The sequence below is a fragment of the Eriocheir sinensis genome, chromosome 49, assembly GCF_024679095.1.
Source record: "Eriocheir sinensis breed Jianghai 21 chromosome 49, ASM2467909v1, whole genome shotgun sequence".
Classification (NCBI taxonomy): Eukaryota; Metazoa; Arthropoda; class Malacostraca; order Decapoda; family Varunidae; genus Eriocheir; species Eriocheir sinensis.
Window position 1 is genome coordinate 2,501,866 of NC_066557.1, and position 27,652 is coordinate 2,529,517.

Sequence of the window (27,652 nt, forward strand, 5' to 3'; positions counted from 1 at the left end):
AGAGAGAGAGAGAGAGAGATCGAGAGACTTCTGGAACCATTGGAGATAAAACTTCCCCATCATGCAGTCGTATGATCTACCCCACAAACTCTTCAATAGTACGAACATTCTACAAACAACCATTTGAAACCTCTCTAAAAGAATACAATAACAGAATTCTCGCTTTACACTCGGCCTCTTTAAGCTTCTGGAATCTTCCCCTCGAGGTCCCTGGGTGAGGTAAACACTGCCGGGGAGGAAGAAGAAGAGGAGGAGGTGCACGCGCCGCCTCCCGCCGCCCCGCACTCACATTCAGTCACACACACCTTCCCCTCGCCTCCCTCGGGCCAGCCACACACCAGTACTCTCTTCCCCGCGAGCAACGCCACCAGGACATATTTTCACCGGCAGCGGCGTCTTTACACGCACAGTTTCTTTGACCTCATTACGCACAGCAGCAGTCCCCGCGTGTTGTCCTGCTGACCTCCGCTGACCCCTGCTGACCTCCACCATGGCCAAGTGGGGCGAGGGTGACCCGAGGTGGATCGTGGAGGAGCGGCCTGATGCCACGAACGTCAACAATTGGCACTGGTGAGGCACGGGCGGGGGGGGGGCAAGAGGGGGGGTGGCGGACAAGTAGGGGTGGGGGAGGAGGGGAGGACAGAAGGCAGGGGAAGAAAAGAATATGGGGGTAGGAAGAAGGGAAGTAGTATATGGTATGGCTAAGATTCATTTTATGGACGAGCTCATTCTTTTCCTACTTCTGCTCTTCTGCTGTCATATGTGTTATCTACTTGCCTTCTGAAATGCTGTAGAAAAGAATAAAGATCAACACTAGTGTGAACATTGCCATAAAAGGTGTGCGCCATGCCGGCGGTTAGTTTAGTATCCCAGTGCGACAAAATGTCAGAACACAGTAGTCCAAGAGGGCAAAGCCTCCTTGTTTTGAGGTTCTTGAATTTTCACCTGTCTTAGTGATCTTAAAGAGGGTTGAAGGGGGTTAAGCCCCCCTGTTATCAAGAGTGTAAAGACTTTTAGATTTTTGCTGTGGTGAGCTGCAGGCTATGGCCACCGCAGTATGCCGTGGGCTATAATACTTCTCTTGGCAATGCGGGTTCCCACACATTTGATAGCTGTTTTCCCTCATTTTGATCTCTACATTCTTTCTTATGATTTAACAGAGGGTTTAAAGCAGATGGGGTGATTATTTATGTTATGTAATCAATTATGATTACTTCATATTTTCACGATTTTGATTACAATAAAATTAGGTGTAATCAATTACGACGATTACATGATGTATTAATCGTGATTACATTCGTGATTACAGAAAGGACTGAAAGGTGAATTTGCAAATTTCATACACATGTACCATACTAAATATTTAATTGGTTGAATTACTAGTGGCATACCTTATTTAGTGGGATATCTTATCAGGAGACCAGGAGGCACAGGATTTGTTGATGTGATACAGGATAGTTTCCTTAAGCAGTTAATTAGATCACCAGCGAAGGAAGAAAATATTTTGGATTTGTTGTTAAGTAATAGAGAAGACATAATAAGCAACATAGAGGTTGGGGATTCATTAGGTAACAGTGATCATAAGGAAATTAGATTTAATATTAGATGGGAAGACAGAGTCAGCAGTAACAACACATTAATACCTTACTTCAGGAAGGTAGACCTCGAGGGGTTAAGAAAGCAGCTGCAAAGGAATAGGGGAGTGGGGTCAGAAGTAGGTCAGGCCCCAGAGCAGGGAGGGGCGTTAATCTCTGGTGAGGTCACTAGTCAGGTCAGGATGAGTACAGTAGCCTGTCAGGGAGATTAAACTAGGTCAGCAACAGTTTATACCTCACAGGAAAGTCAGGTCAACAGGTAATTACCCGCGATATCCACAACCTTTATCGCGCCATCATTGCCACATTAAGTGAATTATTATTATTATTTTTTTTTTTTTTGCACTATTTGGTGCTCAACATGTCTCTCTTGGGTGTTGTAATACTAAAAATTGTTTTCCATCAGGTTATTGTTTTGCCATTTATTGCGCACCCAGGAGCTATTCCCGAATCTTAATTGCGCAGTTTATGGGTTAAAGGAAAGTCGTGCCTTACAAGTCATTTATTCTTTTACAGTAGAGTATACGAGGCAGCCGACAATGATGAGACTTACGATGTAGTTTATCTTGATTTTAGTAAGGCCTTCGATAAGGTACCTCACCAGAGACTGTTAAATAAAGTCAGGGCTCATGGAATAGGAGGGAAGGTTTATGATTGGATTAGGGCGTGGGTTAGCGACAGGAAACAGAGGGTTACCATTAACGGTAAAAAATCTGAATGGGGTAATGTTATCAGTGGGGTTCCCCAAGGTTCAGTTTTAGGCCTGCTTTTATTCATTATCTACATCAGTGACATAGGCAATGGGATAACTAGTGACATAGGTAAATTTGCAGATGACACCAAAATAGGATGCACTATAAGGACAAGGGAGGATGCTAGAGCACTGCAGGAGGATTTCAACAAACTGTCAGCTTTGGTCAGAGAAATGGCAGATGAATTTTAACATCACCAAGTGTAGCGTACTAAGTGTAGGAACATGCAACCCATTACACGGGTATAGTTTAGACTCCACAGCGATAGGCAGATCAGAGTGTGAAAGGGATTTGGGAGTGATAGTGAACTCTGACCTAAAACTAAGGAAGCAATGTATTAGTGCTAGGAATAGGGCTAACGGGGTATTAGGCTTCATTAACCCTCTCACACACCGTAAGTTTCCAATAAGTTTCTGTTCCACTCGTCATGCATTTCTCAGGCCCGACCGGCCTTTTTTTGCTGCCGCGATACTCTACATTCCCGGACGTATTTTATCCTCACAGATACGTATATCGTACCCCAATAAATTTGGTATCAATGGCTTCATAAAGACTTGTACTAGAACATGTGCAAATAAAAATAGAGAAGATTATATATGTAAACAATACAAACTTGTTTCAAGTCTCCGTATAGAGTATTGTAGACAATAAATCCTAAGTACCAACCCTTCCCCACTCGCTAGCTCAAAATTTTGTGGGCCAACTTTTTTAGCCGAATATATGTTTTGAAGCAGAATTTGGTGAAGATTCTTATGGTATCCTCAAAATCCTCATAACGCCTATTAGTTCCCGAGTTACACTGAGAAAACTGTATTTTTTTCCTTTCCAGTCAGAGTAGGCTAACTAACAAAAATTGCTCAAAGCTCCTTATCTATGTTCCTTAAAAAGGTTGCCATATGTTACCATTAAGAAACTTATCCCAACAAATGACGCTCCAAATTTGACGCACTTTCATCAAAAACTTATTATTATTATTATTTTTTTTTTTTTATGACGCGTTCCGTGTCATTGTGCGCCAGGACCTTTTACCCTTTGATGACGCTAAATGTGTCATCGTGCTCGAGAGGGTTAACAGGACAGTAACCAACAAAAATGCAGAGGTCATCCTCAGACTCTATTTAGCGTTAGTTAGGCCACACTTAGCTGTCCAGTTTTGGTGCCCACACTACAGAATGGACATCAACTTGCTAGAATCAGATCAGAAGAGGATGACCAAGATGATTCAGGGGCTGAGGAACCTCCCATATCAAAATAGGCTGAAACGTCTCAACTTCCATTCACTAGAGAGACGAAGAGTGCGGGGAGATCTGATAGAAGTATTCAAATGGGTCAAGGGTTACAACAAAGGCGATATAAGTAAAGTACTGAGAACTAGCCAGCAGGATAGAACACGCAGTAATGGATTTAAATTAGAAAAGTATAGATTTAGGAGAGATATAGGAAAGCATTGGTTTAGTAATAGGGTGGTGGGGAATGGAATATACTAAGCAATCACATCGTTAGTGCAGGGACGATAGCTTGTTTTAAGAGTAGATTGGATAGCTACATGGACGAGGATGACAGGTGGTGGTGAGGTGTGGGTGCAGTAAGGTGACAGGGTACTGGAGCGTACGCCCATACTGAAGGTAAATGAGGATCAAGCCTCTTACTGTAACCCCTGAAACTACACCTCACCCATCGTGAGTAGTGGGGGGTATTCTGGAGCTGCCCTGTGTAGGCCACTCGGCCTCTTGCAGTCTTCCTGTGTTCTTATGTTCTTATGTACAGATATTAATTTTAGAGTACATACTTGCTGTACAAGAAACTATTAACTAAAACTTTGCTAATGTAATCGCAAAAGTAGTCACAATTATGATTACATTTTTAATGTATTCGATTACGATTACGGTTACTTAAAAAAAATAAGAGGGTAATTGATTACGATTACAGATTATGATTACCCCGTCTGGCTTGAAGGTTAGTAGAAGACACATTTGACAACAGAAAAGCAGTTAGTTAAGTAGGAAACGAGATCGATTCATCCATTTATCAAATCTTTATCCAAGATAAGAGTAGGAAGAAAGGAAGAAAAGAAGACAGGTAGGTGGGGGGGAAGGAGGGAAGCAGACATGTATATTCCCTGCCCTGTGTCTGTCAGTTCACTGACGACTGCTGTGGGACGGAAATTATAGTTGTCAGTCCAGGGGTGCAGGCTAGAATTAACAATTTAGTTTTATATGTATTTTCTATATTGAATATTGATTCTACTTAAGTACTTCAGGGCAACAGTCAGGTATATGGACCATGCAAATCAAACTTCCATTGAAAATTATGGAAATCAGTATTTATGGGTGAACTCCACTACTCACAAGCTGAGCATGGTGGCTAAGATAAAGGTAAAGTTGGGGTTTTATGTTATACCTGTGTGGCCTCAGTGTTCATCATTGGCCCTTGAGCTTGTAGTGAGAAACAACCCATAACCCCAGAACACAGGACTAAGCTTAATACATTATCGGTGGGGCCATCGTTATAATTTTGTAGGGATAGGCAAGCTATATTTATGGTTACATTTTAATGTGAGTGATGCGGCACAGAGAAGGATGACTAAGATGATTCACCTGTTAAGAAACTTGCCATAGCTATAAGGAAAAACAATTAAACTTGCATTCTCTAGAAAGACAAAGAAAGAAAGGAGACTTGATCGAGGTTTATAAGTGAATGAAGGGTTCTTTAACCCCCTCGGTGCCATGCATTTTTTGCAAAAACCTTCCCCTGGTGCCAAGCAAATTTAGATTTTTTGTTTTTTGCAAAAAAGTGTTCAGAATGATTAGACAACACATACTTGATACATTTTACGACTCACTTCTTAAAATTTCCCTGATTTCTAGGCTCTGGAAGTTTCTGATATTTGGAGCGTTACGTACATCCCGTAGACTTACTCACCCCAGGGAGCTCGTCTATAAAACTTCGGCCTTTTGGCCTGAGAGGCAGCAGAGGGTTCAAAAACCCTCCTTGCTCAGGCATAATGCGAGTGGCAAGGCGTCTGCACCTCACTTTCCTCACCACTCCAGCTACCACTATCACTATATATATAATCTTTATCAAGGTCACTATCAGTCTCAGAGTCACTCAAATCACTATCCGTGAAGTCACTAGGGGCTTCATTCATCAAGGGCACGAGCAAAGTTGGACGTTCGCAAAATATGCTTTGCGCGGCGAGACATCCTCCCTGCACTTCGGTCAGGTCAGGAAATGGACCCGTACCCTCGGGATCCCTAGAGGCTTGGTGGGGGGGTGAAGATCAGTGGGTAAAGGTATGAATAGTGTCCTGACAAAGTGTGAAAAGCTTCTCAGTCAAAATAAGGCCACAGCGATTTTTCTAAATTGCCGCTGAGATAAACGGCGCTGGCACACAGTGTGTGCCTACCCGCTGCCATAGATACACGGCGCTGGCACCCTGGGGGTTAATAAGGGGGATATTAATAAGGTTCCGATTGCAAGAGAGCAAGGTAGGACACGTAGTAATGGGTTTGAGTTGGATAAATTCAGATTCAACAAGGACATTGGCAAGAATTGGTTCACCAACAGAGTAGTAGATGAGTGGAACAGGCTTGGCAGTCATGATGTGAGTGCCAGTGCGATATACATTAAAAAAAAAAAAAATTCATTGATGGTGATGTTAGGTGGGGTTAGGTTCACAGGATTTGCCTTTCATAGGCCTACTGGTCTCTTACAGACTCCTTATGTTCTTATGTTATTTGTTGCAGGTCTGAGAAGAATGCCAGCGGATGGAGCAAAGCCAAGCTTAAGTCACTCTTTGAGGGACTTCAGTTAGAGGATCCTAACCTCTGTGAGTATTACTTTTTACCTCCTTTCGCTTCCCTCATCCTACTGAACATTTCTTTCTGCTTGCTTGTCATTCTCACAGCTTTAACCTTTTCATTGCTAAACGCTTGCAGCGAGCGTTAGGCATATTTGCTGGTGGTGCTAAACGCTCGCTGCGAGCTCCACCTGCACTCAAATCTCCTGCGTATGAAAGTGTTCCAACACTAATGCTCACAACACAGGATTGCCAATTGAGTGGGTTCTTCAGTAAATTTGGTGGAAAATCATATCAGCCCAGCGCGGCAAATCTACGGACAAGTAACTGGTGGATGTTCTTGCCCAGTCTAGCGGCATTTTTACATAGCTTCATCTATCACTTGACTGATTCTTTGACCAAATAGTTGTAAATATTGCAGTTGGCAATACTCCCTTGCCAGAATCTCAAGGAGAGATGTCGGCAGTTCTCTCAATATGGCTGAACGTGCATGTACATTCGCAAGAGAGGCATACATAACCGACTCCAATGGATCTGGACCTCCTCTTTCCAATGGTGTTTATGGTTTTTAGCTGTGATGAATAGCATTCTTGAGATACAGAGGTTAAAAGAGACCCCCCATTGGGCTGCCTGACTGCGCCTGAGGGGATAGTTGCGTCCGCACCACACGCAAGGAAAGGGTTAATTACCTCTTTTCCTATCTATATCTATTCCATCTTTATTTTATCATGCTTATCTTTTTCTTCATATCCTCTCCACAAATTTCTTACTCACATAGTTACTCTTCCCTTTCTCCCTCAGGCACAGTTACCATCAAGGAGATGACTAAGTGTGAGGGAGAAGCCACAGCCAGTAATCGTAAAGGGAAACTCATCTTCTTCTACGAGTGGGTGCTTACCATGGACTGGAGCGCCTGTCTCCTGGCTGACCCCAAGCGTGATGTCAAGGGCACCCTAGAGATCCCCAACCTGTCCGAGGAGAATGATCCGCATGAGATAGATGTGAGTGAGTTAGGATGGGTAAAAGTTGGGCTTGTGATGGACTGGGGTGTGTTCATGGCAGTTTGGAGATTTTGCCTTATGTAGCAGCCCATCCTTTTTTTTTATTTTTTATTTTTTTTTATTATTATTATTTTTTTTTTACGTCTACGCCTATAGCGCCGGTAGGCTTGCTTGAGGGGCCTGGATAGTAGTTGGCCCCAGCCTGTCATGGCGCAGGCAAATGTTTATAGTGGCGCCATCTTCTCTTGGCTCATGCTGCCCCCCGGAACTCGTTCTTGATTAACTTGGACGGTTTCCTCTAGAGTCCGGGTTGATGGGTGGTCTTCAGGACAGCATGTGTGTAGTTTTAAGCCACTCGGCGGTGACTGAAAAATCCGAGGTGGTAGCGTGGGGATTCGAACTCGCGTCGGCCATCACGTGGTGAATGTGGGTGCAGCACCCTACCACTCAGCCACCGCCTACCCTCTTGGTCTTCTTGTGGTGTGTGTGTGGGGTGGATAGTTAGTGGTGAAGGTGTTAGTGAAGAGGTTTATGCAGTTTATACATTTATTTATGTTTTACTTGGGTTATGTTGTGACTGATTGCTTTATGTTGTGATTGATTGCTTTAGCTTAGCAGGTCATTTAAATTTAGGTGGTTTAGTCATTTGATTTTTTTTTTTTTTTTTTTTTTTTTACAGCAAAGGAGACAGCTCAAGGGCACAAAAAAGTAAACATTAATAAAAAAAAAAAGCCCGCTACTCGCTGCTCCTAAAAAGAATCCAAAGAGGCATTTCCTTTATTTTATTTTATGTGTTTGCGTCTTTACATATTTAAAAAAAAATTGTTCATGTAGTGTGTGCTTAATCTTTTTTTTTCTAACCTACCTTTAATTATTTACTTTTTGAAGGTGTGGGACTTTTACTTTGTGTTTGTAGGAGACTAATTTTACACTATCATATGTCCCTCTTTCCTTGTCAATTCCTGCCCATTCCACCACTCCAAAGTCCTCCCACAACTGTGTCATCAATCTAGTATATCAAGCCCCTTCAGTTGGGCTTCACTAATACCTAAAATATCTACCATTCCTCTCCAGAAGTATTTATAAGTTTTTGCCTCCCATTCTGTTCAATCCATTCACATTCATGCATGCAACCCTGTGGAACACATCCTCTTCCCAGGGAAAAGGGAGACCCCACCCCTTCACTCACTAATAAGAAAAATTATTAAAATGTGGTTAAGAAAATGAAAACTGTAACATCCATAAAAGCAAGGAACTCACTTTCCACTTAAGTTCCTCCACAAAGAAAAGATACAACAGGTGAAAAATATGAACCGAGAGTTAAAAAGTGTAGTGGTGATGAAATTATTGATGGTGGTGATGACTGCGGTGTTACAGGTGACGGTTGTGGTGACGGCCGGCGGGTCGGGTGGTGATGCAGCAAAGGAGTTCATCCGAAAGAAGGGAATTGTTACCATCCAGTCCAAGATCAAGGAGTACATCGACACCCTCAAGCAAGGTGATAATGATGTCACTGTTATTTCTATTTACTTCATATCCTACAACTAAGGAGACAGCTAAGAAAATGCCTGCAATATGCTGCTCATGTAGAAAAAAAATTAAGATACTGTTGAAAAACAATGATCATATTTAGCTTGAACTATTATGTTCAAGGTGTTATATTTGTAACTGTTGCCAACCAAAGTATTAGGTGGTGGTGCTGGTATTATGTTTACTATTTATTACGTTATTCCAGTTATCGTTAAGAGTTGACAGCTAAATTGGTCTTGTGTTGATGGTGGTGTTACTAATGCCTTTGTTAAGTTTAATGCTACTTGTATAAATATTTCTATGCCATTGCTATTGTATAAGGATTTCTGTAATACAAATTAGTCAAAATATGGGATATTATAAGCTTGACACACACACACACACACACACACACACACACACACACACACACACACACTGTTGCCGTTCCCCCTTGAGTAAAGGGGGTGGTGTGTGAGGGTCCCAGCAGTACTCAAGAGTTCAACTAAAGGCCCAGTCACACTAACTTTATGACCTGATAACCACCACCCGCAACCCCAAAATTCACACTTACCACTTCCTGACCATGTAGATTGCCGAGCAGTTGTGCGACCATACGGCTACCGGTGGCTGTCCAGTATGCATCCAGTGGGTGGCCGGGTGGCGGCCATGGTAAGATTCACACCTTGACCTCAAACTAGGAGTCAGGTCAAGACCCCCACCATGTGCCGACCGGTGACCACCAGGCAAGGACCAGTACGCGTCCTGTCGCAGTGAGGACGGTGATCTCCCATAATGACCTGCTGCTGATGGCTCACACCCCTCACACAGCTCCACTCTGCATTGTCCTACATTCCTTCATCATTCATTTCATTGACGCCTGTTCCTAGGAGCTCCCACCAGGGGATGGCCATGGCAGAAGAGCTTCCAACTTTCTCTACCCAGACACTCCCTCCTTCCCTGCTCAATAGTGCTGATGATAACGTATGGCATGATAATTCTCCAAGTGTATGACAATGCAACCTCGTAACCAATGAGGTTGCATTGTCATATACTTGGAGAATTATCATTACATACATTATTATCAGCATCTAAAGTAATATTATCACCCAGTTGTATTACACATTTCTCTTTCTTAGTTCTGTAAATTACTTGTGGAAAAAAGTTACTGATAAAAGTAATGAAAATACAGTAAATCCTTGATGTAATGGACAAGGTCAGGGGGCCAGAAATCCACAGGGATTGACCGAAAATAGTTTTTTAACCAACTGCACCCGGTAACTACAATAGCGTCTGCTAGCCACCTCTCCCTCCTCCCCCTATCTGCTGTCCCATCTTTTGGTTACAGTAATCTTTTTCAGCCCACCTGATGAAATATTTTCCTCCTTGTGGTTCCCATTCAAATGAGGAACGTATTTACACCACAAGAAAGTCTTATGCATCAACCCAGGACGCAATTGTAATGGAAAATAGCCAAGTGTTTGTGAGTGTCGGTACTGACAGCTTAAGGGGTTTGAGGGGGCCGAAGCCCCCCCCTCCCCTGTTAGGTAATTTAGGTTAGTTAGGTTTGGTTAGTTTTAATTTATTCGGCATGTGGTGTGGGGCGGCGCATGACAGGACATGGTGGTGACATGGGCGGGCCACTACGTGGCCGGTGTTGCGAGAAGTACCTCCTTGCAGTAATAAGTGTCTCTGCTGCCTACCACGCATACGTACTGGGGGAATGCACATCAGCAAAAACATTAATTTGCCTGGTTTTGTTCTAGTTTGTCCACTTCTTGATCTTTTTGAGCAGTGAGTGAAATATAGAAACAATAAGCAAGCTGAACCTCTCTCTGCAAGCTATTTTGTGGCTGTGGTGGCGGATAGCGGTGGTTGTACAACAGGCATTGAAGAGTCAATGATTTAATGATTTGTGACAGAAACAGTTATTAGATTATTTCATAACACACTGAAAACTACCCAAAAAAATAAAAGAAAAAGCAGTTTCGTCTGCCTGTGCAAGATTGGCGCACTTGTAAAATTTTATCCATACCCATAACAATGCAGCCCCCCTGCAGGGCCCCACTGCCAACCTGGCAGCCTCAGTGCCTCGCAGTCCATCGCCAAGTGTGCTGTGCGGCTATACAGAAAACGTGCAGACAACATACACAATAGAAAAAAAAACATATCTGTTTGTTAGTTTTGTCGGTATTATTATAAGTATTTTTAAATTTCTGCCGCTTATAACGGACTTTCAGCATTAACTGACTAAGCTCCCCCAATTAGTCCGTTATATTGAGGGTTAACTATATTCTGTGCTTCACTGCAGCATGTGACGGATGGTTGTAACAAGCCCCATCTGCTGTAGACATGCAGAAAAATGCTCTGAACTATCTTGGTTTAACCTGTATGTTAGTATGTATGTTACACTACACTTTTTCTGGAGCATTTCCATCAATCTGGGCAGAGAAGCTGATGAAATGAACAATCCTTTTTGAGATGATTAGAGGCCATTAGCTTCACGGGCTCTCATTGTTTTTGCTGTGTACATCATGTCCTGCGGTTCTTTATTTTGGCTAGGCAGAGATGATCCTTATGCATTTGGCCGTGTGCTTGACCTGTGGAGCAGGTCGAGTCAGGACTGAACTTGGACGGGCTGAGGGGCACGGGACGTCACTGCTCAGGAATGTACCTCATTTTTGGTGAAGGGTGGTTAGACCTACCACCGGTCGCTGCACAACTCGCCGTGTGGTAGGAGGCCGGATGCCGACCACAGCCAGTGACAGGTGCCAAGTGGACAGTGAACATCAGCGACCACCTACTGCCTGACAGCAACTGGACGGTGTCCACTTGCCATCCAGTCACTGTTCACCAGTTAACAGTCATATGTCGGCCACCAGTGGCAATCCACTTGCTGTCCAGACGCAGTCTGTTCAGCCACTGGACAGCAACCTTTTTACAACTGACACAGACCTGAGAGGTCGCCTGGAAGTTTTTGATGCAGCACCAAAAACCTCCAGCCAACCTTTTCAGTCATACGGTGGATGGAGACACATGACGATGTGCAACCTCCCTTGACCTGCAGGTCACGGGAGGTCGTCATTAGGTCATAAGGTCAGTGTGACTGGGGCCTAATGAGCCTTGATCTGATTGGGAGGGTACTTGCTGGCGATGACAAGTCCAGCTCATGATCAGGCTGTGGGTGAATTATAGACTGAAAAACCTTTTAAGTTTTTTTCTGGTCCATGTCAAAATTTCCCCATAGGATATAGGATAATAAATAGGGGGAGAAGCCAGCAACAGCAAAAAAAAAAAAAAAAAAAAAAGTTATATAAAAAAAAAAAAAAAAAAATTACATAATACAATGAAAAAGAAGCATAAATACATAAATAAATTAAACAATTTACCACCTCCCTGTTTATTTAAATGCATCAAATATGTTAGACAATCCCTCTAAATAATATCACAACTCATCACTTCAACACATCACAATGTTTACTTTACTCCCTGCTAGTGCCCAGTTTAAAAGCTCAGGAAACAAAAACCCAAAAAACAGTACCACCGCACCACCTCCCCCCCACCCCCCCATCACCCCTCCGTTTCACTCCTTTCCTCCCGATGTGTTTGTGTTTCGATGTGTTGTGGGTTCATCAAAAACTGGAGCTATGAAGAGTAAAACAAGATGGAGGAACTGGACATGCTGGGGACTGACACTGGACATGCTGGTGCTGCTGCTGATGGCAGGCTAAAGCTGGCTTGAACAATGGGCTGAAGCTCTCTGCTGCTTGCTTTTTTCCATTGCCTTTCTTTTCCATTTTTTGCTCCTCGTCGTGAGCTCGTCTTTTTTACAGGCTATCTTGACTTTAAACTCACGCAGCCAACTCCATCCCTAGGAGCCATGATGAGGCAGATAAAAACACGAGTGAAAGCAAAAAGTGAAACAGGAGTGGTGTCGCGTGCGCACTGATGTTGGCTCATCGGGTGATGCGAGGTGCGTGGGCGTGAAAAACAGTTACTCATTATGATATAAGCATGTTACGTCTGAACCGGAACCGAAAATTGTCCTATATTTTTCATTTTCAGATTTCCTATTTCATTTTTTCGTACTTTGATTAATATAGGGATTTCCTGTATACACACACACACACACACACACACACACACACACACACACACACACACACAAACAGAAACATATTGGTGTTTTACTGTGCTTTCCTATTTTCCAGAGTATGCCACAGACCTGATCAAGCCCACTAAAGGTCAGGCGGTGACCAAACAGACGAAGACCATCGTCACCTCCACCACGCCGACCTCCAACACACCGCCCACTGTGAGTTAATGATGGCAGTGATTGTGGTGTTGATGGTGATGGTAATAATGATTATGGTGGTAGTCATGAAACTAGTGATGATAATAGCAGTATTAATAAAAGTTATTGTTCAAAACCAGTGCATCCAATTTTACTAATGATGATCATTCTTAGTAAAATTGGATGCACTGGTATAGTCGGTTCCTCGAGAACTGGTGGAGATTTTCCTTCAGGGTTGGACATGCGGACTTGGCATCATCGCTTGGGTGTCAGTACTGTGCGCTCAGTGGCCAATTCTTAACTTGTTCTAATGCACATAAAATTGACTTTGTTTTCCAACCAAAACCCTTTTTGTGCAGTAAGGTAACAGATTACACCGATAAAAACTAATGCAATAATATCTTTATTGATAAGTGTGTGCCTTTTGGACTATAATTTATAAATCTGAAACGACATTCATAACAAAACTAAGTTGAAATTGCACGTGAACAGACAATGTCCAGCGACTGAAGCGACTGTTAAGGCTACACTTTTTCTTACTATTTTTTACTTCTACAAAGTGCTAGGCTGCAGTCTACACAATGTCATTCATTAATTTGCTCATTTTTTGTAAGAATTCTTTGTATATTTTTAGTCCTGGCTTAGTCATAATGTGTAGTGATGCTACGGAGTCATAACGTAAACATTGGCCTAAGGCAAGAACCTTCTCATTTCTTTCATCGTCCGTCCTTTCATGTCATAATGCGTATCATAACTCATTGGTGCAGATGGCAAAATAAGACACAAAACTGTAATAATCCCACTTACGTGATCTCGATGTGAATAAATCCACACTTGCAGACGAAGCATGTATATTTACCAGACACTTTTGATGGACGCTGCCACCATCGTCAATGGTAAGAAGCACCACTGAAGATGGCGGCAATGTCCACCAAAACTGTCTGATAGATATACATCTTTCATTTGTAATTGTGAGTTTTATTTACATTAAGACAACACAAAGGATCTTTTATTCTCTAAGAGGAAGAAAAAGTGGCCTCTGGGTATATTAGTTTCTTATTTATCAGTTATATTCTTTCCACTTTTTCCTTCATGCTAAATCCATGTAGGGGAAAGATAGAAAAGTGGAAAGATGACTGAAGCAAACAATTATGCAGGTAAAATTATCACACCTATCCATACCAACCCTGACCTGCCCTTCCTTTCCCTCTCGCCCACAGGTCAACTCGACAGCCAATGAAGTTGAGAAGATGGATCTGGGAGTCAAGATCAGAACCTCTCAGCTCACCCTCAACCAAACCTTCAAGTGCACTGCTGATGAACTTTACCGTGCACTCACCCAGCGGGAGGTATGGACACACACACACACACACAAACCTCTCTGATATCTCAGTTGGTAAAGCACTGCGATGCCAGGATTCACGGCCTGACAGGCGGCGGTTCGAGCCCCGCTCAGGCTGGGTTTTTTCCGCTGACTAGGAGTGGTTACTGTCCCGCCTTGAGCAAGGGGGGTGGGGTGTGGTATGTGAGGTCCTGGTAGTAACCATAGATCAACTATATGTGCCTTGTAGTTGCTCAAATCGGGAGGGTAAATGCTTGCGATTGCGAGTCCAACTTGTGATCAGGCTGTGGTGAAATATACACACATGCATAGTAGTGGTAGTAATAGTTCTGGTAGCTCAGTGGTAAAGCTCTGCGCTGCCAGGTGCAGGCAGAGGTTCAAACCCAGCTCAGGCTAGGACTTTTCTGCTGACAAGGAGTGGTTACTGTCCCATTTTGAGCAAGGGGATGGGGTGTGTGAAGGTCCTGGCAGTACCCAGAAATCAACTATAATCAGCCTTGGTCTAAAGCCCCATTCACACTGTGCCGACTCTGGGCCACGACAACCCAGCGACTTCTACATTTGACAAGTCGGCTCCCACGCTCCAAGAATCTTTTGGCGTCTTGGTGTCGGCTACCATGATTGCCGACTGTCTGGGACATTTGGCCAACTAGTTGGCAGAATGTCTGTGATATGCTGCCAACTAGTCTCAAGACGAGTCTCAGCGGTCAATTTTTGAAATGACGCCATGCCTATGACAACCACGATTCTGCCGACCGATTGGCTGACAGTCACAGACGGTCTTGACGACAGTCTTCCAGATTGTCTGTCAGCTGGTTGGCCGACTAGCTGGCCAACAGTTGCCAAGGACGGTCTTCGTGACTGTCTTGGCGGCAGCCTTGCCGTTCCTTAAAATACAGAATCACTCTGTATCCAAGAATGAAATGTATCATTCCGTTTTGAACCAATATGGAACGGCATTTGTTCCGTACGGTATTGTGTTATTTGAATGGTCAAGCAGATAAAATTCAGTATCTTAAAATTGTAGTGAGCGCATTTTTCGGTTAATCACAAAACCAGCCTGTAAAATTTGTCAAATGTTCGTCCTAAAATGCATGTAAAATACGCGACGTAACGTCCCTCCTCCCTCCCTCTTGCCTCCACCAGCAGTGTTCTGCGGCTGAAATTTTAGGGTTGCCACCCGTTCCTTTAAATATGGATCCATTCCATGTTGGAGAGTGAGATGTTGCATTCCACATTGTTCTGACCTCAGGGTGGTAACCCTAGTTGTGTCATTCAACACAAGAGAGATCGAGGCAAAAGGAGTGCGTGCATACTGTGCGGCTCCCAAGTTTGTGCCAGCGAAACATAACCATGCCCAGAAGTCGTTATTGTGCTTGTGATTGCAAAATAAAAATATAAATTTCTTGATGGCAGCAGTGCTAGCCAATATTTCTGAGCTGACAGTCGTCACGAACGTCCTTCATTAGGCGAAGACTGTCGTCACGACAGTCCCTCATCATTTTCAAGTAGTCGGCACAGATGAATGTGATGGTAAAAATTTGAAAAATGGCCCCGACAGTCGTCATGACTGTCTCAAGACAAGCCAAGACTGTTGACGACAGTCTTGATGACTGCCCCCGACCTCTCTCAGACCTCAACCAGAAGTGACGGTTGGTCCAGACTCTTGCCAACTCTTGTCGTGAAAGTTTAGCATGGAATACTTTTCTACGTTAACCCTCGCGACTCCAGACTCCCGTCAAGACGTCGGCGCAGCATTCGGCAACAGTCTCAAGACCTCTTTCAAGACGTGCCCGACCCTTTCACATCAACACCCAAGACCTCATGTACCCTAGAGTCGTGGGTTGCCGTGGCCCAGAGTCGGCACAGTGTGAACGGGGATTAATCAGGAGGGTACTTGCTGGCAGTGGCAGCTTGTGATCATGCCGTGGTGAATAACACACACACATATACGAGACTAGATTGTGGGAACTGGGGCTACCAACACCTGAAGAAAGGAGAGAAAGAGTTGACCAGATAGTACAGGAATACAAGTGAAATGGATGTGTTGGATAGAAATGATATAATCGATATGGAAGGGAGGAGGCAACTAAGAGGACACAGTAAGAAATTGAGGGAGGGAACTTATAAAGACGTACAGTTTTCCATACACGAGAGTGGATACATCAATCAATCAATCAGTGGGGGCATACGCTGGGGGGCGCGTCACCTCACTCACCCTACGACGCCAAGCTCAGGGGTCCCTCCAGGCAAGTCTCCATGCAGGCCCCCTTCCCAACCCGAGTACCTCCCGGCAGGATCTGTCGACTTGCTCAAACCATGAACTCCATGGGTGTCTCTTACAGAGAACCCGATGAGCAGGGTCAGCTTCAGGGTAACGTGCCCGTATAGCCGGAGTTGGCGTTGACGGACAATAGGTAATATATGTCGAATCAGTCTCACGGAGTAGTCGCCGGTTTGACACAAAGTCATTCCAGCGATATCCCATGATTCTGCGTAGACATTATTACCAAAAGCATTAATCCGCCTCTCCAAGTCCCCATTTAGTGTCCATGTCTCACAACCATAGAGTAAGACAGGGAGTACAAGGGACCTGAAGAAATGGATCTTTGTCCTTCTGTACGGGTATCGACAATGCCATATACTCGTGTTGAGCAATCCCATAACACCGTGGGCCAGACCAATCCACTGTAAGACTTCCTGGCCAGACTCACCGTTGTTATGAACTACGCTACCAAGATACGAGAAACTTTCTGAGATCTCAACGTCCTCACCACACGCATGAACAGACTGTACAGTTTCATCAAGCAAGCCCCTAAACACCTGTATCTTGGTCTTGGCCCAGGAGACCTGAAGTCCCAAGGGTTTTGCCTCCTCGTGCAGTGCCTCGAGAGCCATCACCAAAACTTCCAGCGACTCTGCCAGGATTACTGCGTCATCAGCGAAAACAAGGTCAGTGACCCTGGTATTGCCAGTGTATGCTCTGCAATGACTGGTCCACAATTCTGCCCAGTACCCAGTCCATACAAGTGTTGAAAAGCGATGGGGCAAGGACACAGCCCTGCCTCACTCCCGCATTCACGGGAAAGAAGCTGGACAAGCCCCCCCCACACTTCACAGCACTCAGTCCCAGAATACAGACCAGTCAGCAGACCAGTAGTCCTCGCAGGAATCACAGAGTCACAAGATCCCAGAGTGCCTCACGATGCACTGAGTCAAACGCCTTCTTGAGATCAACATGGCTGCAAGCATCCCCTGTCAAAACTCATGTCGGTGCTCCACCAGTACGCGAAGCGCTAGGATGTGGTCAGTTGTTGACTTACCAGGCATGAACCCAGACTGTTCATGTCTCTGCAGCTTCAGCAGCTGGCTTCGAATTTGCATCAGCAATAGGTGGGCAAGCACCTTGCCTGGCACACTGAGCAGTGTAATACCACGGTAGTTGTTGCAGTCCTGGTGGTCCCCTTTCCTTTTCAAGATAGGGATGACCAACCCCCTCTTCCAGTCAGGAGGAATGGTACCGGACTGCCATACGGCAGTCAAGACTGCATGCAACCCTCGGATCATGGCCTCACCTCCAGCTTTGAGCATCTCACTGATGTTACAGGTGCCAGGTGCCTTTCCACCCCGCAACTTTGCCACAGCCTCTCTGACCTCAACCAGAGAGGGTGGGCCTTTGTCAATGGGTGGATCAGCATGCGCCACCTGCAATTCAGCAACTGGAAGCTGCCCACGTGGAGGGGCCGCCATGTACAGCTGCTCAAAGTACTCAGCCCAACGAGCCCTCTGCCCATCCATGTCCGACACGAGGCAGCCGTTAGCTGTTCGGATAGCGCTCACCTGAGAGGGAGACTTGGAGCGGAGCTTCTTCAGGGCTCGGTAAGCAGGTCGGAGGTCATTTGCATTTAAGGCCCTCGACTTCCTCAGTGAGACCCCTGACATACCTCTCCTTGTCTCCTCAGGAGAGCTCTAGTCCTATGCGACAGAGCCCTGTATTGGTCCCAATTCCCACCAAGTCTGGCAGCGCGACTCTCCTCAGTATTCTCCAACTTCTCCACCGAGGCAAAGCCATTCCTAGATCTCGGGCACTCTCCAACGACTCCTTGGCAGCTTGTAGAGTCTCACGGTTGAGGGTATCCCACAGTTCTACAGGGTCCCCTTGGGTGCTGAGCACATCGAACCGATTGGAGACTGTCACTGCATACTCCTGAGCACATGCCAGGTCCTTCAGCCTCTCGAGATGGAACACAGTAGTGTTGCATCTCGAGATTCTTCTTGACCTGACTTGAAGCTTGAGTGTTGTAACAACAAGCCTGTGTTCAGTTAGAAAGAACTCTGCATTCCAGTAAACCCTGCAGTTCTGAAGGATCCTCCAAAGAGTACTTACGAGGATTTGGTCAGTCTTCTTAGCTACCTCTCCGGCATCGCTGTACCAAGCCCAGCGGTGCAGCTCCGGTCTATGGTACCAGGAACCTGCAATTCTCAACCATCTGGAGAGATGTGAAAAAGTTTAGCTTCCCAAATAGAAGCACTGAGCTATGGAATAGACTGGAGGAGGAGGTGGTCTGTGCAAGAAACATTCATGATTTTAAGGAAAAGTTGGATAAGAGTGGATATGGAGACGGGACAGCACGAGTATAGCTCTTTTCCCATATGTCACATCTAGGTAAATACACACACACACACACTAGACCACTCCCTTCAGTCACTCCAATTTCACTATATACTTCTAAAAGGTGACCTCTTATTGATTTTATTATAACTTCTCCCTTCTCTCATGCAACTAACAGTATATATTGACAATGTATTTGCTGCCTGTTCTAGGATTTGCCACCTAATCAAGTCTTAGTAGTTATATCAAATTTGTTAAGGAAGTTGTAGCTTGTGGGTCATGGTAGTAGTTGTTAGTGTTTTGCAAATATCAATATGAAATAGTTTGTTGTTCTACAGAAAACTTATGACATCCTTCCTTCCTCCCCTTCAGATGGTAGCTGCCTTCACTCGGGGAGATGTCAAGCTGGAGGTGGAGAAGGGGGGGAAGTTTGAATTCTTCGGAGGAAACATCTCCGGGGAATTTGAGGAGCTAGTAAGCATGGAAGATAGTATAATGTAGCAGTGAAGATATAAGCACTCTACAAGGATCCTTCCTTTATCACGATTTTCTCCCTCTCCATAAATATACGACCACATCTTTGATTTCCTGTATCACCATCTGTCTTACCTCTCCTTCCTTCACCTCCCCTCCAAACCTTCACAATCCTCCACCACCTTTCCCTATGGCTGGGCTGTTAAGTAGTAGGCATTCCATTATGAGGAAATCCATTGTTCCTTAGGTATTTACTCATTATTTTCCTATCTGCTGAAGTGTTGTTTCAAGTTAATAATTCTTTAGAAAATGTTAAAGTTCATTTAACGGAGTATGCCTTAAACAATTACTTGTGAGAACACGGCAAAGGGGACAATAGGTGTGTCTATTAGCTGTTGCTGGCCCCTTCCTGCCTTTGTTATGAATGAGTTCAGTCTGCTCCTAAAATAAGTAAAATAATATGATTTTGTAGTATTATGCTGACACAAACCTTTTAACAAATAGATATGAGTGAATTTAACATGTAAAAAAGTATGTTTCTTTTTGTTCTTTATTCGGTTCATCAGTCCTCATCTGTGCACATACATGTTAAGCTGAAAAGTAGCAATATTAAGGCCTTAGTGGTCAGGTTCTAGGATGTTTCCAATTAACCCGGTAGCTGCGGGGATCATGTTTCTTAAAGGCCCATCTGAGCGAGATAAATGAGAAAAAATCATCACTCACGCAAACCACTTAATGATATATATCAACGCATTTGTGATCAGTTTATGCATCATCTATTTTTTGGGGGTTTATAGCAAAAATTTGGCCTGTCACTGGTATACAGTAATGCCACAAATTTGGCCCGTCGCTGCTACCGTGTTAAATTCTCCTTTTCACCCTTATTTTTGCCACTCACACAGGTGCCCAACAAGAGAATAGTGCAGAAGTGGAGGTTTAAGTCCTGGCCCAGCGGTCATTACTCCAAGGTAACCCTCGAGATAGACCAAAAGGATGACTGCACCGAGATACAACTCACCCAGACTTCTGTGCCTGCTAGGTAAGAGAGAGAGAGAGAGAGAGAGAGAGAGAGAGAGAGAGAGAGAGAGAGAGAGAGAGAGAGAGAGAGAGAGAGATATTTACATAGAAAATCAGACCACACAGACCCCATGGTCCAGACCAGGTGATCTGTCCATAAACCTAAATGATTCTACATTAATCAGATAGCTCCAAAACTTTGCATTTCTACTCTAGTCAATATTAAGTTGAAGGAAGTGTCGGTTGAGCTTGTTTTTAAAGGAGTCATTTGTGTTGCACTGGACCACTGAAGGTGGGAGCTTATTCCATTCTCGCACTACAACATTGGTGAAGAAAAATTTGGTGCAGTCTGAATTTACTTGTCTGTATTTAAGTTTTGTTCTATTATTCCTCGTTCGCAAAGTGTCATCGATCATAAACAATTTTGATTTGTCCACATTCATAAATCCATTAAGTATTTTAAAACATTCGCTCAGTTTTCCTTGGAGGCGACGTTTCTCAAGAGAGAGCATGTTAAGTGTTTATTGCGCAAGGAAGGGATTCTTTATTTATTTATAATTTTTTTTCATGACATTGAACACCTTCTAATTTAGCAATGTCCTTTGCATGGTGGGGAGACCAAAACTGTACTGCATATTCCAAGTGGTGTCTGACTAAACTATAGTAAAGCAGAAGTATTACTTTATTTTTTAATAAATAGTCTTTTAATGAAGTCCAACATTCTGTTCACTTTATTTCCTGCATCGATGCATTGTTGTGAGAATTTGAGGTTTGACATGATTTTGACACCCAGGTCTTTGACGCATTGAATGCTTTGAGTTTGATGCTACGCATTTCGTAATCGAACTTCTTATTTCTTGTCCCAACTTGAAGGTTCTGGAACTTGTCTACATTAAAGGTCATCTCCCATCTACCTGACCAAGCTGAAATTTTAGGCAAATCCTCTTTGAGGCTTTGTCTATCTTTGTCAGTGAGAACCGAGTTACCAATCTAATGAGAGAGAGAGAGAGAGAGAGAGAGAGAGAGAGAGAGAGAGAGAGAGAGAGAGAGAGAGAGAGAGAGAGAGAGAGAGAGAGAGAGAGAGAGAGAGAGAGAGAGAGAGAGAGAGAGAGAGAGATATATATATATATATATATATATATATATATATATATATATATATATATATATATATATATATATTGATTGATTTTGAACAGCATATTTTTTTTACTGGAAGTATGTGAGCACCTTGTATTTTTTTTTTTTTTTTTTTTTTTTTGTGTGTGTGTGTGTGTGTGTGTGTGTGTGTGTGTGTGTATAGTTATTGGAGTGGCAACCAAGGATGTGTTTATGGAGGGTGTATTGCTGTCACCACCCCAGAGCTAGTACATATTTTTGCCAGCTGAAGCCCTTCCATCACTATTTTCTTTTTTGCTAAAATGATGCATTAATTAAATGAGTAACATAAAACTTACCCTAAAGGAGTTGTGAGTTGTTTGGTGTGACAGTTGTTATTAGGCTTGCACATGGCAGCTACTGTGGTTTACTGCTCACCCTCTCCCCACCTTCCCCTAGCATTCCAGGCTCACAAAACATGTCAACATATTGGCGAATCTGTCAACACCAACCTTTATAACCACTTGTTATTGAGATGAAAATACCACAACAGCACACATGGTATGTGAGCCAGGCAGTATAACCAGTGACTGAAGCAAGTTTGCTGATGACACAGTGATGCTGTGGCCATCCTTATGAGAGGCCAGACTGGGGAAGCTGTACCAACACATGATAGTAGCACATATGTGCTAGACTTACTAAATCTTTATTGGGCTGTGCTAGTCCTGGTTTAGGCTGGCTACCAGTGGTTTAAACACCCAAACACCACCAGGCTGAACATGATAGGCACTGTGTATGGCTTGTGTTTACATGGCACAGTCATATACACTGACATGCACAAATGAGGTGAATAGTCTGTAGACTATAGGGCCGTATTACAAGTCAAATCCAAGAAGTTTTGGGTTCCTGCAGAGTTCGGGTTGAGTAACTCTGTAGGGACCTGAAACTTCTCGGATTGGACTTGCAATACGGCCCCTAGACCGACCTTTGTAAGGACCCGAAACTTCTTGGATCTGACTTGTAATACAGCCCGTAGCCTGAATGCTCAAATGGCATATTTGTGGGTTAAGCTTATCATTGCTCTGACATCATACCTCGAGTGAGGTAGTGTGTATCGTCACTTAGTGACAGCAGTTTTTCCTAAAATACAAAGTGCAATGATAAAATATTTTTGAATGCAAATAATTTTATGTTTTCCCAGTGGAATTTGCAAACTTGGGGAATCACAAACAACTTCTTATCAGTACAAGGCAGTGGGCTATACTAGGTAAATTAGAAATCTAACTGTGGTATTATCAATCAACCTCTTCCCCCTTCCCGCGAGGAAAGCAGTCTTCGTGGACCAAACGGTATTATCAGTGACGAGGAGTGTCTTTGTGCAGCGCGCGAAGTGGCGAGTGGGAAGGAAACAAACTATTTTCCCTCCCTTCAGGAAGAGCAGCTGAGGACAACCTCTTCGCCAATATCTTTGCACATTTAATGATTTATTACAACACTTTTCCATGTTACTATATTATTAATTGGGTATAAGAACAATCTAAATTTTCTGGTCCTTATATAAAAAGTCATACAATGTGAATAACAATTTTTTTCTGTTTATTCAAGACTTCACTGTTCCTATAATAATATAAGCCAACATTGGAACACGCCGCCTGGTTCACTATTCGCCAGTTCTAACAACAGTTCCCGCTCTTGAGCGTTTATAGGGCTTTGAACCACCAGCATGGAGGCTGCCTGTTGTGTGGAGGCCATTGCTTGTTCTTGTTCTTGCTGCTGGAAGTGCTGAGATGAAAGTGGCGGGCTCCGGCCTCCAGGGCTCGGGCTGCCTTGTAAACAAATGTCACCACGGCTACCAACCAACGCATCAATATAAAATTTTCTGCTGTATATAGTGTATGTCACTGTATCAAGCACTGTTTACATAAATATTAGCCACACAATATTTTCCATTATAGAAATCTGCCTAAAATGCATTATTTTATTGGTTTTGAACATTTGTTTGATTTGCAATAGTACCAACACTGTAAGGAACGATAGCTTCCGAGGCGGAAGAGAAGAGAGTGTTTGCTAATACCACCAAACAGAAGCACACACTCTAACAGACGCTTCAATGAAGAGGGAAGAGGTTGACTGATAATCCCGCCGTAAACCTCTTCCACCACTAATTTTTCTAACTTAAAATGTTTTCCTTCTTACAGTGAGTTGGAGAAGACGAGGGAAGGGTGGAGGAACTACTACTGGGAGAGTATTAAGAGAACTTTTGGCTTTGGTGCCATTCTCCTCTGAACTTAGAGAAAAGGATGTTACTATTTCTACCACCACCGCCACTAACGATGCTTCCGCCATCACCACCACCACCACTACCAGTCATTGCAACCACAACGGCAACGACTTGGTTTCTTTCTTATTTAAATGTGTGTAATTACTGCCACTGCCACTACTTTTAATGTCTTGGTTTCTGTAGATAAAAGGTTCCTCAGAACTATGATACACATACTTTTGTTTCACTGTGTAGATATCCAGAATTGTAAGTTCAGTATTTCAGTTTCATCTTGGCTGTTGTGCACATAAGCACACACAACGCAGACAATCTTTCTTGCTATATAAGGTACACTTTTTCCTCCAGTATATTAACTTTTTGATCTTCCTGTGCAATTTCTTGTTTATTTAATAGTTTGAGGTAGAGCTACACACTTGAAGTGACTGGCCCATACACAACTTTCTTTAGAATGGTCCTAAAATGGAGTATACATTTCTATGAAGGATGCATGTTGATGCTTAATGAAAATAACAAATTTGTATGAGCTAATGCGGATGTGTTGTTGGATGTGTTGGCAGGTGGTGACGTGGAGCGAGCCGTGCTTAATCCTGCAGAATGATAATTTTTTGGTGTGCACACATAAAAATGAGGGAACTGACTTCTAAGTAGGGCTCACACGACTCTGCAGAGCATATCAATTGACAGTTCTTAAGCCAAGGACCTTGAAAAAAAAGAAGTAATATTGACCCTTTCTTCATTTGACCCTTGCTACTTGCAAGGGCTTTGTACCCCACAAGCCTATCGTACTATGCTTTGTAATTATTATTAAACATAGTGCAATATGTAGATCTGAAAGAGTGTAAGACTAAAAGTTCAAAAGTCCTTAACCCTGACACACTGGTTATTGCAGAGTGTACTCCTGCAGTTCCATAATTTTTTGTGTGTTTACACATGTGACTCTGCAAAGCAGTGGGTCTCAATGTCCTTGCACTCGCCACCCATTTCTAAAAATCTTGAAACCCATGCAACCCCCTGATATCAGCAGTTTTACACATTTTTATATTTATTTTCTCCCACACCTAGCCCTGACATGCCCCAAGAGACACACTGATGTTCCCTCTCAACACTTACCAGCAGGAGCACACACCACCAGCAGAATAAAAGCATAAACAACAATGCCAAAAGAGCCTATAAACACTTCACCTGGCTATTTCTAGCAAGGCTTTGCAAGGCCCTCCCCACCCACCCCCCAGGCAATCCTCCACAACCACCTGGTTGGGAACCCCTGCTGTAAAGCATATCATTTGAAAGTTCTTTGAGCTGATGCAAGCTCTGCTTCTTTGTCATGAAGACCTAGTATGCTAATTAAGTTTGGTAATCAAATTAAGCCCACTGCTGAGTCTATTACCCCTACAGTAAACAGAGGAATAAGAGCAAAGTGCAAACTAAACTTCACTCAAACCTTCCTGAAAAACTGTCGGATGAAAGTTATTGTCAGTCCATGAATCAAATAATTTTGGAACAATGGTTGCAAAGCTTTTTTTCTTTCAACCCAATTTGGGCCTTGCAGTATCTTCATAATCCCGGTGCAAGACAATTGATAGCAGTTAAAGGCTCTTGGTAGCACTACATGTAATGTGGCACAGTACTTATCTATCTGCCTGTTCAGTGGTGGTGACCCTACACTGTCATAACTTGTACATTGATGAACTTGGCATTAGAGAACACAACAGCATGGCTGTGCTTGGTCACAGCCGTTCATCATATCCAAGAAGCGTTACCGACCAATATTTTAAGAAATTAAAATGCTTGTCCAGCTTCACCCCACGAAGGTACTCAGCAGTTCAGTCATACTAAGGCAGGCAAGGCTTTGACATTATTAATACATTGATGTGTGCCATTTGCTAATACAAAAAATTGCTAGCCTGAATTTGACAGTGATGAATAGATGTGCAACACTGACCATAAATCATAATACAGTTTCCTCCTTCTGTGGCAGATTGCTCAAATCATGGAAAGCTTAACCTGCATGACTGTGTGCTTTGTATGCCCATTAGAGGAGAACTTCTGGTCAGCAAGTTACTTTAAACATCAAAAATTATTTGGGGATGTTTCTTGCATGAATAATTAATTATTTTATTTTTAAACTCGATTCAGCTTAGGCTGCCTGTACCTCAAGTGCTGTGAACAAAACCTTATATTTTGAAAAGTGTCTTGAATTATAGATATCTCATACCAAATCATTTTATGTCAGGGAATGACTAAACCATTTAGTGTTCCAAAATTTAGATTTCATTAACCCGTGGTTTTCGGCTATGGGGAAGCCGAGAAGTGGCCCAGAAACGACAAAATTACACTGCATTTTGAAACTAAGAAAAGAGCATGGAACGTACATCAGAGTACTCCTCTCATAACCATAAAGCCGTTAGAAATATTTACTTTTACTCAAGCTCCATTCTTTTTGGGTGGTGTTTGTTTCAAAATAAACAGTCTTGTGATGCTTGGCATGTAGCTGAGAGTTGCTTGTTGTCTACTATAGAGAATTTGACAAGTGATTACTGTATGGATAGCTAATTCAGTCTGCCATGACCTTACACCACCACCTATGACAAAAAAGCCCACCGCAAGATCACTCACCCACCACAATGACCTAGGGCATCATGGTGAGTTGCGGTATGTCACCACTGCCTACAATTAGCTCGAATTAGGTGTTTTATGGTGAGCCATTTTTAGGGTCCACCGTACCACAGCCACGACTCGCGAAAGCCCTGAAAAAGGTCTGCCGACGTTCTCGGGTTAAATGTATAGTTGTCACGACATAGAAAAAGAAACTTGAGATTTCAATCACTACCCCTGTTTGAGACAGTGATCAAAAGGGTTGGAGAAACAGGCATTTAACTTGACTGAGGGAACCCAGAAGTGACAAAAAAATGGGTTTATGGTGTGTGACAGTTAAAAATTTGTTCAATGTGCCATCCATTATAATGTTTTGAATTAATGTTTTTATTGATCGTAAAAATCTCGGTTGTCTTTTTGTCAGCGTTCAGATTTGTCTTAACTTTTTTGGGGTAATATTGTCAATAATTTGTAGAATAAAAAAGAAATAATTGATTATTGTGTGTATGCTATTTTTCATGCACTCTGTATTGTTAAGTTTTGTGAAAATTTATATGGCCAGGCTTCCTTCTTTAGTGACTCATTCATACCCATAATTTTATTTTCTAGACTCCAAGTTGTTTATGTATTTCCATCATGTATATCCACTGTAAACTAACTGATTTTCTAAGAATCAAGCCAGTATCACAGAGTTCATCACACCTTTATATTTTTATATATTTCAACTTATTTATTATCTGTGATTTTCCTCTGGGAAGTTCAGTACCTCGTGCTGGGCTTGCCCCTTCCTGGTGTACGCACTTTGTGGTGGCGTGCACTGTGGTGGCCCAAAACTATTACATCGCTGGGTTAAGTCTCCCCTGATGCTTGTGTGCTTGCTTCCTGTGGCTCTGCCTTCCACTCGTCTGTACTACACTATTGGGGAAGTTATTTTTTCATTATTCGTACTGACTTGTAGGATGTTTTAAACTCAATATTAATTGAGCCATTTTGACTATCCACCATTGCTACAGGAAGTGGTGTAACAATGACATTTTCATGCGATGATTTACTATTATGTGGTAGGCTGGGAGTGGTGGTCTTACATGCAACTTGCCTTCCCCTTCCCAGCACAGCCCAGTGACCTCTGAAGAAAGGATGTGATAGGGAGGGGGTCAGCAGAGCATGATGGGTAGTGAGTGGCTGAGCCGTGATGCCATTGGTCAACAAGACTTAGAATATTTATTGCATTTTCATTCAAACATATACACTACATACACACACAATAAAATATACAGAAATGA

The 27,652-nt window shown here is 43.2% G+C and overlaps 1 protein-coding gene across 1 annotated transcript; it reads left to right on the forward strand.

The window, feature by feature from the left end:
- The first annotated feature begins 206 nt into the window (after positions 1-206).
- LOC126981699 (activator of 90 kDa heat shock protein ATPase homolog 1-like) lies at positions 207-27,652 on the forward strand. The gene is made up of 9 exons (XM_050833135.1): positions 207-570; positions 6,094-6,176; positions 6,948-7,147; positions 8,525-8,645; positions 12,868-12,971; positions 14,171-14,299; positions 19,277-19,378; positions 20,281-20,417; positions 23,692-27,652. Exons 1-9 carry the CDS (start codon positions 491-493, stop codon positions 23,777-23,779), a joined length of 1,044 nt encoding a protein of 347 aa, XP_050689092.1. The 5' UTR covers positions 207-490; the 3' UTR covers positions 23,780-27,652.